At 45.5% G+C, this 13,254-nt stretch overlaps 1 protein-coding gene across 7 annotated transcripts in view; it reads left to right on the top strand.

Moving 5' to 3' along the window:
* The window catches only part of LOC117965865 (uncharacterized), a 189,850-nt gene that overhangs the window by 151,151 nt on the left and 25,445 nt on the right, over positions 1-13,254 (top strand). For 6 of the 7 annotated variants that reach the window (XM_059011949.1, XM_059011947.1, XM_059011950.1 and 3 more), the window contains 2 exons: positions 881-1,465; positions 12,174-12,758. In XM_059011949.1, the coding sequence (XP_058867932.1) occupies positions 881-1,465; positions 12,174-12,758 (1,170 nt within the window). The remainder of the gene's footprint in view (positions 1-880; positions 1,466-12,173; positions 12,759-13,254) is intronic. The other variant, XM_059011951.1, reaches the window with a different exon arrangement.

The raw sequence follows: 13,254 nt of genomic DNA on the forward strand, positions 1-13,254 counted from the left end.
CAGATAGGAGTTTTTGATTTGTGTTACAGTTTGGTTGACTCTGATTGGCAGTGCTGTAGCAGAGCTGTCCTGAAGCTGGTTAGTGTTAGTGTGGGTTAGTGCATTGAGATTCAGGACCCTGGGCTGAGCTCTTGGGTTAGAAGGGACTTGTACTGGATAACTCTTGCCAGATTCTGACAGGTAGATTTATTTTATAAAGCCTCCTTTTGATGGTATAAAAAGCTCTGCAGGCTTTTTTCTTTTAGTGCATTCACTGCCAGGTTAAAGCTCAGTGATGCACTGATGGTCAGGCCTAGGTATGTATATTGTGTGGTGTGTTCTGCCACATTGCTTTTTTACCTCTGGCCATATAATTGATACAGAGAGCACACTATAAACACTCACTTTATTATTATTATTATTATTATTATTATTATTATTATTATTATTATTATTATTATTATTATGGGCGGCACTGTGGCGTGGTGGTTAGCGCTGCTGCCTCATAGCTCCAGGGTCCTGGGTTTGAGTCCGGACTCGGGTCTGTCTGTGTGGAGTTTGCATGTTCTCCCCGTGTTCGCTGGGTTTCCTCCAGGTACTCTGGTTTCCTCCCACAGTCCAAAGACATGCTGGCTAGGTGGATTGGCCTCTCTAAATTGCCTCTTAGTTGCCCTGCGATGGACTGGCGTCCCATCCAGGGTGTAGACCTTGCACCCCTGTGTCTGTCAGGTTAGGCTCCGGCTCACCGCAACCCTCTATAGGATTAAGCGGTTACAGATAATGGATGGATTATTATTATTATTATTATTATTATTATTATTATTATTATTATTATTATTATTATTATTATTATTATTATTGTTATTATTATTATTATTATTGTCTCCTCACTTCTTCACAGTTGACAGTTTGACACTGGACCTCGATACAGCACACCCCCGGCTCACCCTGCCTGTGGATGAGAAACACGTGAAAAGTAAAAGGCAGGATCATAACAATCCCCAGAGATTTGATTACAGGCGCTGTGTGCTGGGCAAGGAGGGCTTCAGTTCAGGGAGACACTACTGGGAGCTGGGGGTGGGAGAGAATACATTCTGGAGATTAGGAGTCAGCAGAGAGTCTGCCCCGAAGAAGGGGAAGTTCAGCATGACCCCCCAGCAGGGTTACTGGACTGTGGGGTGGAGTGGAGATGAAGATAAAGATGAGTTCACTGCTCTCACTGACCCCCAGACCCCCCTCCCCCCGAGCCTGAAGCCCCAGAAGCTGGGGGTGTATCTGGATTATGAGGAAGGGCAGCTCTCCTTTTACAATGTGGAGACCAGATCTCACATCTACACTTTCACTGACATGGAGTTCAATCCCAATGAGAAACTCTATCCATTCTTCTGGTCGTTGGAATACAAAGACCTTGCACTGGTGTCCCCGGGGAAGATGAATGACAGCTTTTTCTTTCTTCTAGTCTGGAAATGGATTCTTGCTGCATCAGGTACTGGTTCACTTTACTACTTGTTTGCTAGAGGCTGATATGCTTGTTGATTTATTATTCATTTCTATAACTCCTATCTGGTTTGAAGTGTTACAAACACCCTTTAGTGTTTTCAACAAACACACAGCTAACCATTGCTTTTAATAATAATAACAACATGGGTCATGCAGGTTTTATTATTTTATAGTATTGATCAGTTCATGTCATAATAAAAAGTCTGCAGTTGTTCCAATAATAAGGCTGTAAATCTACGTTTAATTGACTAAACGTTTAAACCCAGAGTTAATCGGTCGTTTAACCGTTTAAACGGGCAAACAATTTATGTGTTAGTAACTTCACATTGCATTATTTTAAGACCCATTTTAATCTGTGTTGTATTTTAAGTATTTCTGACAGATTCACACAGTCAAACATAATAAGCATATATAAATTTATAATATGAAGAAAAACTGATCTTACCTTTATACTTGTCTTGTGCCTTTTTTCAGAGAATACATTTATCTTTTTTACATTAAACTGCAGTCCTCAAACTTCAAATAATCCATGTCAGAAAACTTTAGTCCAAAAAAACTTTAGTTCCGAAAACTTTAGTCCAAAATCAAAGAGTTTCTTTCATTTGTTATGTATTTACAGGCTGTGTGGTCCAGTGGTTAAAGAAAAGGGCTTGTAATCAGGAGGTCCCCGGTTCAAATCCCACCTCAGCCAGTGACTCATTGTGTGACCCTGAGCAAGTCACTTAACCTCCTTGTGCTCCATCTTTCGGGTGAGACGCACTTGTAAGTGACTCTGCAGCTGATGCATAGTTCACACACCCGAGTCTCTGTAAGTCGCCTTGGATAAAGGCGTCTGCTAAATAACCAAATAATTTACAAAAAATAAAATGAAAACGTAAGGGGAAGAAACTTAGATAGCGTACTTCAACGGTAAAATCCACTTTTTAGATTCTTCTGCAAGAAAACTAGTTTGTCAACATTTTCTGGGTCCAGTGAACTTCTCAGCTCTGTCACAATATTCCCAGCCTTTAAAAAAGTCTCTCGACTGGTACTGAAGTAGCTGGCACGGTGAGGTATTTGCGTCCAATTTTTGCCAGTCGCGGGTATTTGTGATCATTCACTGCCGACCACTTCAGTGGGTTACTTTCAACATCCAAATGGGGTTCACATAGGTACTGCTCAAGCTCTCGTTCATTTACATTTGATGCCGGTGGAGCTTCGCGCTGTCTCCCTAGAAGAAAACACAGAGTTGAGCGGGGATCCTCACAGCCTTTCTTTGCAGGTGGGGTTGTTTCGCTCTCTGTTTGAGAGGTGGAGGCTTCGTTGTCGACGGCTGCGAGTGTGTTTTCAGTGGCTGGGAAGATCGCTGTGTGCATTTCATTCTTTATCGCCCCAAACGCTTTGATGGAAGGCAAATCTTCATTTGAAACAACGAGATGGTTGCTAATTAACCCATGCATTAGTGGATGTATGAAAGATGCAAACACATTTGAAGTGGTCTCGCCAGACAGAACAGTTGTAGCACAGTACAGCGGCTTTAATGTGCTTGCTAGAGATTCAGCAATTTCCCAGCTCTCGTCTTTTATTTCAAGTGTGCGGGCATCTGTAAGTCTGGTGATTCTCCTATCACTGAAGACAGCACAAACTGCCCACCTTTGTTCCAAGAGACGCTCCAACATGAGAATGTTGATGTTCCAGCGTGTTTTAACATGCTGAACAAGCTGATGTTGAGGAAGATTCATTACTCGTTGCTGTTCTTGAAGCGCGTTCCAAGCACAAGTGCTGTGCTTAAAGTGACCCACAAGATGTCGTGCTTCTCCAAGCAGGCGAGAGATGCAGTCAGTTTTAAGACCAGCCTGAACTGCAAGCTGCAGCGAGTGTGCAGTGCAACCATGATCCTGAGCATTGCAGCTCATTTCTCCAAGCCTCCGCACGTTTGAAGCATTATCATGAACAGCAGCTACAACTTTGCCGTGAAGATTCCAAGATTCTGCTACGTTTTGAACAAAATTGGCAAGTAGGTCAGATGTATGACGTTCTTCTATTTCTGTTGTATACAAGACTGTAGTTTTAAACTCCCATTCATCAGCGATGTAGTGCGCGAGAAACGAAATGTAAGAATCTTGTGCTCTTGATGACCAGCAGTCTGTCGCCAAGCGTATGTGTGTAGCTTTATCTAGGGCTTCTTGCAAATTAGTTTTCACAGTGTCATACAGACTGTGTATTCGATTTAGTACGGATGGACATGATGGTACCTTGTAATCGGGCTCAATGAAAGACAGCAACTGGCGAAATCCATCACCTTCCACTGTGCAAATGGGCAAGCAATCTCGTGCAATCATTTCTGCATTTAGTTCTGATATCCTTTCAGCTTTTACTGGGTCACAAGTCCGCGGGCGCGTAAATTGTGTAATCCGTGCCTGGCTTACAGTGACTGATCCTTCAGTGATGTTCTGTGGATGCCTCAGTCGAAGGTGGTTCAGCATTGTACCAGTGGAGCCTCCCCGATAAACTAAACTGCTTGAACAAACTGTACACCTGACAGTACTTTCACACGTGTTATTACAGTCTTTACTTCCGCATTAGAGGAAATAGTTGATTAATGCACATCACTTTGATTGGTTGAGGACCGATTACATGAGAGAACACCACGATAGGATAGGAGAGGAGGGGGATTGGGGGTTGGCGCAAACGTAAAAAAGCAAAACTACTGTAAGTTTCAGATGTAGAAAAAGACGTAATATAAGGAAACACATTCTTTATTTCTCAAGTGCGGTTTAAACGTATACTAATTTTTTTAATTTCATTTGTAAAGGCGGAGACATTTCATAGCAACACACAGAGACAAAACATGACACAGGAACTTGTTTACAGCAAAGAAAATAACCGGGAAACACTGTGAATTCAATATATTCGACTCATAGAACATTTATTCTGTCTCGTGTTTTAATATAATGTGCTGTCACAAAGACGGCCGGAGTGGGTGGCGTCAGACCAGAAGCAGGAAATAAACAGACAGAGATTTGTAGTTTGGTGAAGCTGAGCGAATGCTTTCGCTCAGCATTTAATAAACAGAACAGAAAATAAAAGGTTTGAAACAAAAACACAGGACACGGCACTATACGCCAAAATAAAGAGACAAACAAAACAGACTAAACAGTGAACAGACAGTGCACAGACAGACAAACGAAACACGGTGAGTGAGACAGTTATTCACTTTATATTTACGCTCTTACTTTTTTACTATTTAGTTTCTCCGTCTCCTATCCCGTTCTCCACTCACCGAACACCTAACCCCGACTGAATGAAATGTGCATCTATATATACTGTTGTGCTGGGATTCAATTACTAATTAATTATTCACTTGAATCCCAGCACGTGAATTAATTCTGTGCAACCCCGTGCTCACATATTACATTTAACCAGCACGTGAAGTGATTTGTGCCCTCCTCGTGCCTAAATACAAATCTACAATTTAAATCACACGTGAAACACAGACCCGTTTATATCCCGTGTACCAATGACTATACACCAACATTAACACACGCATGCACCATACAACACATAATATGCACACAGGGGCGGGGCACATTGCCACATATACCCCCCCCTGTGCGCAGCACACATGGCCTCAACGGCCACCTCCCCCCTTAAAAATCCAGCAGTCCAGGACAAAGTCTCGGGCTGGGAAGGGAGGCTTCCAGGGGCCCACAGGTGGCAATATTGCCAGTAGCCAGGCTGCTACTGGCCATGCTGTCAGCAGACGTGCTGACAGCTCCCAGACTGACTCCTTCAGCCGGGGCAGTCCTGGCAGCGGAAAGGCTGCTTGGGGGATGGTCTCCTGACCTCCCCTCTTCTTCGTAGCCGGCAGCTCCCTCTTCCGGGGCTCCGGCCACAGTCTCTTCTGCAGCACAAGTGCTGCAGTGGGAGCAGGTCTCCGGACCTCCCCCACGATCTCCGGCAGCGAAACTGCTGCAGTGGGAGCAGGTCTCCGGACCTCCCCCACGATCTCCGGCAGCGAAACTGCTGCTGGGGTTGGTGGTCTCCAGACCTCCTCCCCCTTCTTCGTGGCCGACAGCTCCCCTTTCTGGGGCTCCGGCCACCGTACTCCCTGTGGTGGAGGTACGGCAAGCAGAGACAGCTCCTGCTGTTCTGCTTCTGGCAGTGGCGGAGGCAGAGGCAGCTCCTGCTCCTCTGCTCCTGGCGGTGGAGGTGGCGGAGGCAGAGGCAGCTCCGGCTGCTCTGCTCCTGCCGGTGTAGGTGGCGGAGGCAGAGGCAGCTCCGGCTGCTGTGCTCCTGCCGGTGAAGGTGGGAGCAGCGTGTAGTCTCCTGCCGATGGAGGTGGGAGCAGCGTGTAGTCTCCCCCTTTTCCAGGGGACTGGTGCTGCTCTGCCTCTCATGCAGGGAACTGGTGCGGCTCCGCTTTTGACGGGGAAACTAGCAGGCATTCTCCCTCTGCTGGCAGCTTGGGTCCTAGGGCTGTGGAAGCCCCGACTTCCCTCTCTTCGGGCTGTGGACGCACCGACTCCTCCCTTTTGGGCTGTGGACGCACCGACTCCTCCCTTTTGGGCTGTGGACGCACCGACTCCTCCCTTTTGGGCTGTGGACGTACCGACTCCTCCCTTTTGGGCTGTGGACGTTCGGGCTCCCCACTCAGACGTAGGACGCTCGGGCTCCTCCCGCTTGGGCTGTGGACGCTCAGGCTCCTCCCGCTCGGGCTGTGGACGCTCAGGCTCCTCCCGCTCGGGCTGTGGACGCTCAGGCTCCTCCTGCTCGGGCTGTGGACGCTCAGGCTCCTCCCGCTCGGGCTGTGGACGCTCAGGCTCCTCCCGCTTGGGCTGTGGACGCTCAGGCTCCTCCCGCTTGGGCTGTGGACGCTCAGGCTCCTCCCGCTCGGGCTGTGGACGCTCTGGCTCCTCCCGCTCGGGTACTGGCGAGCTGGCATAGGGGCATCCCGACCAGTCGTGTCCCCCTTCCTCACATCGCCCGCACCAGCTCGGTGGCACCTCGGAGCAGTCCCTCCAGCGGTGATCCACCTCTCCGCACCAGGTGCACCAGGGGAACAGGTTCTCTGGCTCCTCTGGCCGCTGTTGCAGTTGTGGTTGGGGCGGTGGGAGCAGCAGTCTACCCCCCCCTGCTGGTGGTGGAGACTGAGGCGACCCCTGCTCCTCCCTCTCCTAATGGACAGGGCAGTGGGCCACGAAGTGCTCACCTCTGCAGATGGGGCATAGTTGGGGTAGCTGTCCGAGGGGGTACCAGGGGCAGTTGGTGCTGGAATGCCCAGGCTCAGCGCAGCAGTAACACCCGGGCTGTTGTTCCTCCGGCTGGTGTTGTGGTTGCTGTTGCTGCTGCCGCTTTCCTTTCCCCCTTCTCTTCTTACTCCTCCTCCCCACCTTCCTCTCCTGGGCCGGTTCCTCCTCCTCCTCACCTTGGAAGGGGCAGATCGCCACCGTGTGTCCGTAGACTCCACAGGCCATGCACCAGCCTTGGTCCTCGAGGCCCCCGAGGAGGTCCTCCAGGTCCCGGCAGCCGTCTCTCCAGCCTTCCATTTTCACTTTTTTTTTTTTTTTTTTTTTTTAAACACAAAACCCCCTCTCCTGGTCTGACGCTTGAAGGCGCTGTTTATCCCACGATGACACCACGTGTCACAAAGACGGCCGGAGTGGGTGGCGTCAGACCAGAAGCAGGAAATAAACAGACAGAGATTTGTGGTTTGGTGAAGCTGAGCGAATGCTTTCGCTCAGCATTTAATAAACAGAACAGAAAATAAAAGGTTTGAAACAAAAACACAGGACACGGCACTATATGCCAAAATAAAGAGACAAACAAAACAGACTAAACAGTGAACAGACAGTGCACAGACAGACAAACGAAACACGGTGAGTGAGACAGTTATTCACTTTATATTTACGCTCTTACTTTTTTACTATTTAGTTTCTCCGTCTCCTATCCCGTTCTCCACTCACCGAACACCTAACCCCGACTGAATGAAATGTGCATCTATATATACTGTTGTGCTGGGATTCAATTACTAATTAATTATTCACTTGAATCCCAGCACGTGAATTAATTCTGTGCAACCCCGTGCTCACATATTACATTTAACCAGCACGTGAAGTGATTTGTGCCCTCCTCGTGCCTAAATACAAATCTACACTTTTTAAATACACGTGAAACACAGACCCGTTTATATCCCGTGTACCAATGACTATACACCAACATTAACACACGCACGCACCATACAACACATAATATGCACACAGGGGCGGGGCACATTGCCACATGTGCCTATAGAAAGTCTACACCCCAGTTTCATGCATTTAAATGATGATTTTTTTCCCACTTCTCTACACACCATACTCCACACTGTTAAGGGGAAAAAAGTTTTTATTGAGAAAAAAAATATATATTAAAAATACAAACTGAAATATCATAATTGGATAAGTCTCCACCCCCCTGAGTTAATACTTGGTGGAAGCACCTTTGGCAGCAATTACAGCTGTGAGTCTTTTGGGATAGATCTCTACCAACTTTGCACACCTAGATTTGGCAATATTTGACCATTCTTCTTTACAAAACTGTTCAAGCTCTGTCAAGTTCTTTGGGGAGCGTTGATGGACAGCAATCTTCAAGTCATGCCAGAAATTTTCGATTGAATTTAGGTTGGGGCTCTGACTGGGCCACTCAAGGACATTTACGTTTTTGTTCGTTAGCCACTCCAGTGTAGCTTTGGCTGTGTGTTTTGGGTCATTGTTATGCTGAAAGGTGAACTTCCGTCCCAGTTTCAGCTTTCTTGCAGAGAGCAGCAGGTTTTCCTCAAGGACTTCTCTGTACTTTGCTCCATTCATTTTCCCTTCTATCCTGGCAAGTGCCCCAGACCCTGCCGATGAGAAACATCCTCATAACATGATGCTGCCACCACCATGCTTCACAGTAGGGATGGTGTTCTTTGGGTGATGCGCTGTGTTAGGTTTGCGCCAAACATAACGCTTTCCATTCAGGCCAAAAAGTTCCATTTTAGTTTCGTCAGACCACAAAACTTTTTGCCACATGGCTACAGAATCTCCTGAATGTTTTTTTGCATACTTCAAATGGGATTCAAGGTGGGCTTTCTTGAGTAATGGCTTCCTTCTTGCCACCCTACCATACAGGCCAGATTTGTGGAGTGCTTGGGATATTGTTGTCACATGCACACTTTGACCAGTCTTGGCCATAAAAGCCTTTAGCTCTTGCAAAGTTGCCATTGGCCTCTTGGTAGCCTCTCTGATCAGTCTCCTTCTTGCTTGGTCATCCAGTTTGGAGGGACGGCCTGATCTAGGCAGGGTTTTGGTGGTGCCATACACCTTCCACTTCTTAATAACCATCTTGAAGGTGCTCCAAGGGATATTCAACGCCTTTGATATTTTTTTATACCCATCCCGTGATCTGTGCCTTTCAACAACTTTGTCCCAGAGTTCTTTTGAAAGCTCCTTGGTGCTCATGGTTGAGTCTTTGCTTTGAAATGCACTACCCAGCACAGGGAACCTACAGGAACTGCTGAATTTATCCTAAAATCATGTGAATCACTGCAATTTAACACAGGTGGAGGCCACTTAACTTGGTGTGTGATTTTAAAAGCGATTGGTTACACCTGAGCTAATTTAGGATTGCTGCTACAAGGGGAGTGGACACTTATCCAACCAAGCTATTTCAGTATTTATTTTTAATTCATTTTCTACAAATTTCTAGAATATTTTTTTCACTTGGAAGTTGTGGGATAGGATGTGTAGATAAATGAAAAAAAAATGTATGCATTTTAATTCCAGGCTATAAGGCAACAAAAGGTGAACATTTTGAAAGGGGGTGTAGACTTTCTATAGGCACTGTATATGTTTTTACAACATTTCTAAATATCAAACGAGTGGATATAGGGGTTCATGTTTCAGGAACTACATTTATTTAATATTTTGTCCTTATTGCTGATAATAATGGAGTGAAGAACTATTATTTTATTTATAGATATTTATTTTGAGTAAATAATCGAGAGTAGTGTCCATTATTGCTTCTAAAGACCCTGAGGATAAACGTGTATTCTGTCATTGCAATCACTCAGGTGAAACAGTGTCTTTTGTAATTTGCCCAAACATCAATATTTTTCAACAAAACTTTCAGGAAGTATTGGATGGTCCCTCGGGTCATAGAATAAGACATTTTTATACATGTATCTCTAAGCAGAATACAAAATAATAGAAAAATACGTAACGTTAAAAAAGAAAAGAAACGAAATATCGTTTTGAAAAAAAAGTGAAAAGCTTGTCTGGTTTCTGAAGTGCTTTATAATGCTTCACAGAGTGTTCAGAAGAAAATAAGAGTTCCAAGATGCTACTGTAAAAATAGATGTTTAGTGAATTTTTATAGGAAGAGTGTCAACTACTACCAAAAAAGGGTTAACCACATTATAAATGATTGGTCCTTAAAGGGTTAACCATATTATAAATGCTTGGTCCTTAAAGAGTTAAGCAGTGCTGCTTGTGAGCGTGGGTTTCCACATTTTAAAAACCAAATATCGATCCCGCCTATCAGCCTCAGTCTGCCCTGATGCACATTCATGTGTGTAAGATGACACTGAAACCTTTGATCCTGAACCCAGCATCCTTGACAGGGGTGCAAATCACTTTGAAAATGATCAAACTCGCCCTAATCGAGCCCCCTCACAACTTCACACACGACACAACCCTTCTCTCCTGTGTATGTGGAGGAGTGGGGGGGTGTCATGTGACTAGTCCTTCCTCTCTCTCCTCCCCTCTCCTCTCCCTCTCCCTCCCTCCATCATACCCTCCTCTCTCTCCTCTCCCTCCCTCTCCTTTTTCTCCTCTCCCATCACCATACCCTCCTCTATCTCTCCCTCCCTCTCTCCTCTGTCCTCTCCCTCCCACGATCATACCCTCCTTTCTATCTCCTCTCTCTCCCTTTCCCTCTCTCTCCCTGTACCTCCTTCACCTTTACTCTCCCTCCCTACCTACCGTCCCTCTCCACTGTCCCCCTCACCTGTCTGTCCTCTCCCTCCCTCCATCATACTCTCCTCTCCCTCTCTCCTCCCCTCCCTCTCTACTCTCTCATCTGCCCCTCTCTCCCCTCCCTCCCTCTCCCATCTCTCCCTCTCTCCCTCCCTCTCCTTTATTGGCATGGGACACCAGCAGTATTGCCAAAACAATTACATTACATATCATATGAACAATAGATTTACAACAACAATAACAACAAAACTAATACTGCTACTACTACTACTAATAATAATAATAATAATAATAATAATAATAATAATGACCGCTGGTATATAGAATGTAACTCAGAGTAGTGTTATTGAAGTAACGTCCTGTGCAGAGTGTTCACTGTGTGTCCCTCAGGCTGTTACAGGCGCACACATACTGGGCAGCCAGTGGGGCTGTGTGTCCCGTTCCCAGTAGGGCTGCCAGTTTTTCTGGGTCAGCCAATTGTGGGAAGTGTGGGTGGGAAATAGTCATTTTTTTTAAGGAATTTGTCTCTTGTTTGGTTGTATTTCTCACAGTGCAGGAGAAAGTGCATCTCTGTCTCGACCTCTCCTGTCTCACAGTGACCACAGAGCCTGTTCTCTCTGGGTAGCCAGGTCTGCCTGTGTCGGCCTTTTTCAATGGCCAGGCTGTGGTCACTGAGCCTGTACTTGGTCAGGATCTGCCTCTGCTTTGTATCTCTGACAGTGAAGAGATCCCCTCCAGAGTAAAGTCTCTTTTTAGGGCTCGATAGCAATCCAGTTTATTTTGGGTTTTTGTTTCTTTGTCCCAATGTTCCAGATAGGAGTTTTTGATTTGTGTTACAGTTTGGTTGACTCTGATTGGCAGTGCTTTAGCGGTGCTGTCCTGAAGCTGGTTAGTGTTAGTGTGGGTTAGTGCATTGAGCTTCAGGACCCTGGGCTGAGCTCTTGGGTTAGAAGGGCCTTGTACTGGATAACTCTTGCCAGATTCTGACAGGTAGATTTATTTTATAAAGCCTCCTTTTGATGGTATAAAAAGCTCTGCAGGCTTTTTTCTTTTAGTGCATTCACTGCCAGGTTAAAGCTCCGTGATGCACTGATGGTCAGGCCTAGGTATGTATATTGTGTGGTGTGTTCTGCCACATTGCTTTTTTACCTCTGGCCATATAATTGATACAGAGAGCACACTATAAACACTCACTTTATTATTATTATTATTATTATTATTATTATTATTATTATTATTATTATTATTATTATTATGGGCGGCACTGTGGCGTGGTGGTTAGCGCTGCTGCCTCATAGCTCCAGGGTCCTGGGTTTGAGTCCGGACTCAGGGGTCTGTCTGTGTGGAGTTTGCATGTTCTCCCCGTGTTCGCTGGGTTTCCTCCAGGTACTCTGGTTTCCTCCCACAGTCCAAAGACATGCTGGCTAGGTGGATTGGCCTCTCTAAATTGCCTCTTAGTTGCCCTGCGATGGACTGGCGTCCCATCCAGGGTGTAGACCTTGCACCCCTGTGTCTGTCAGGTTAGGCTCCGGCTCACCGCAACCCTCTATAGGATTAAGCGGTTACAGATAATGGATGGATTATTATTATTATTATTATTATTATTATTATTATTATTATTATTATTATTATTATTATTATTGTTATTATTATTATTATTATTATTATTATTATTGTTATTATTATTATTATTATTATTGTCTCCTCACTTCTTCACAGTTGACAGTTTGACACTGGACCTCGATACAGCACACCCCCGGCTCACCCTGCCTGTGGATGAGAAACAAGTGAAAAGTAAAAGGCAGGATCATAACAATCCCCAGAGATTTGATTACAGGCGCTGTGTGCTGGGCAAGGAGGGCTTCACCTCAGGGAGACACTACTGGGAGCTGGGGGTGGGAGAGAATACATTCTGGAGATTAGGAGTCAGCAGAGAGTCTGCCCCGAAGAAGGGGAAGTTCAGCATGACCCCCCAGCAGGGTTACTGGACTGTGGGGTGGAGTGGAGATGAAGATAAAGATGAGTTCACTGCTCTCACTGACCCCCAGACCCCCCTCCCCCCGAGCCTGAAGCCCCAGAAGCTGGGGGTGTATCTGGATTATGAGGAAGGGCAGCTCTCCTTTTACAATGTGGAGACCAGATCTCACATCTACACTTTCACTGACATGGAGTTCAATCCCAATGAGAAACTCTATCCATTCTTCTGGTCGTTGGAATACAAAGACCTTGCACTGGTGTCCCCGGGGAAGATGAATGACAGCTCTTTCTTACTTCTAGTCTGGGAAGGGATTCTTGCTGCATCAGGTACTGGTTCACTTTACTACTTGTTTGCTAGAGGCTGATATGCTTGTTGATTTATTATTCATTTCTATAACTCCTATCTGGTTTGAAGTGTTACAAACACCCTTTAGTGTTTTCAACAAATACACAGCTAATTTTGTCCTTATTGCTGATAATAATGGAGTGAAGAACTATTATTTTATTTATACATCTTTATTTTGAGTAAATAATCGAGAGTAGTGTCCATTATTGCTTCTAAAGACCCTGAGGATAAACGTGTGTTCTGTCATTGCAATCACTCAGGTGAAACAGTGTCTTGTAATTTGCCCAAACATGAATATTTTTCAACAAAACTTTCAGGAAGTATTGGAAGGTCCCTCGGGTCATAGAATAAGACATTTTTATACATGTATCTCTAAGCAGAATACAAAATAATAGAAAAATACGTAACGTTAAAAAAGAAAAGAAACGAAATATCGTTTTGAAAAAAAAAGTGAAAAGCTTGTCTGGTTTCTGAAGT

The sequence above is a fragment of the Acipenser ruthenus genome, chromosome 43 (assembly GCF_902713425.1).
Source record: "Acipenser ruthenus chromosome 43, fAciRut3.2 maternal haplotype, whole genome shotgun sequence".
Taxonomy (NCBI): domain Eukaryota; kingdom Metazoa; phylum Chordata; class Actinopteri; order Acipenseriformes; family Acipenseridae; genus Acipenser; species Acipenser ruthenus.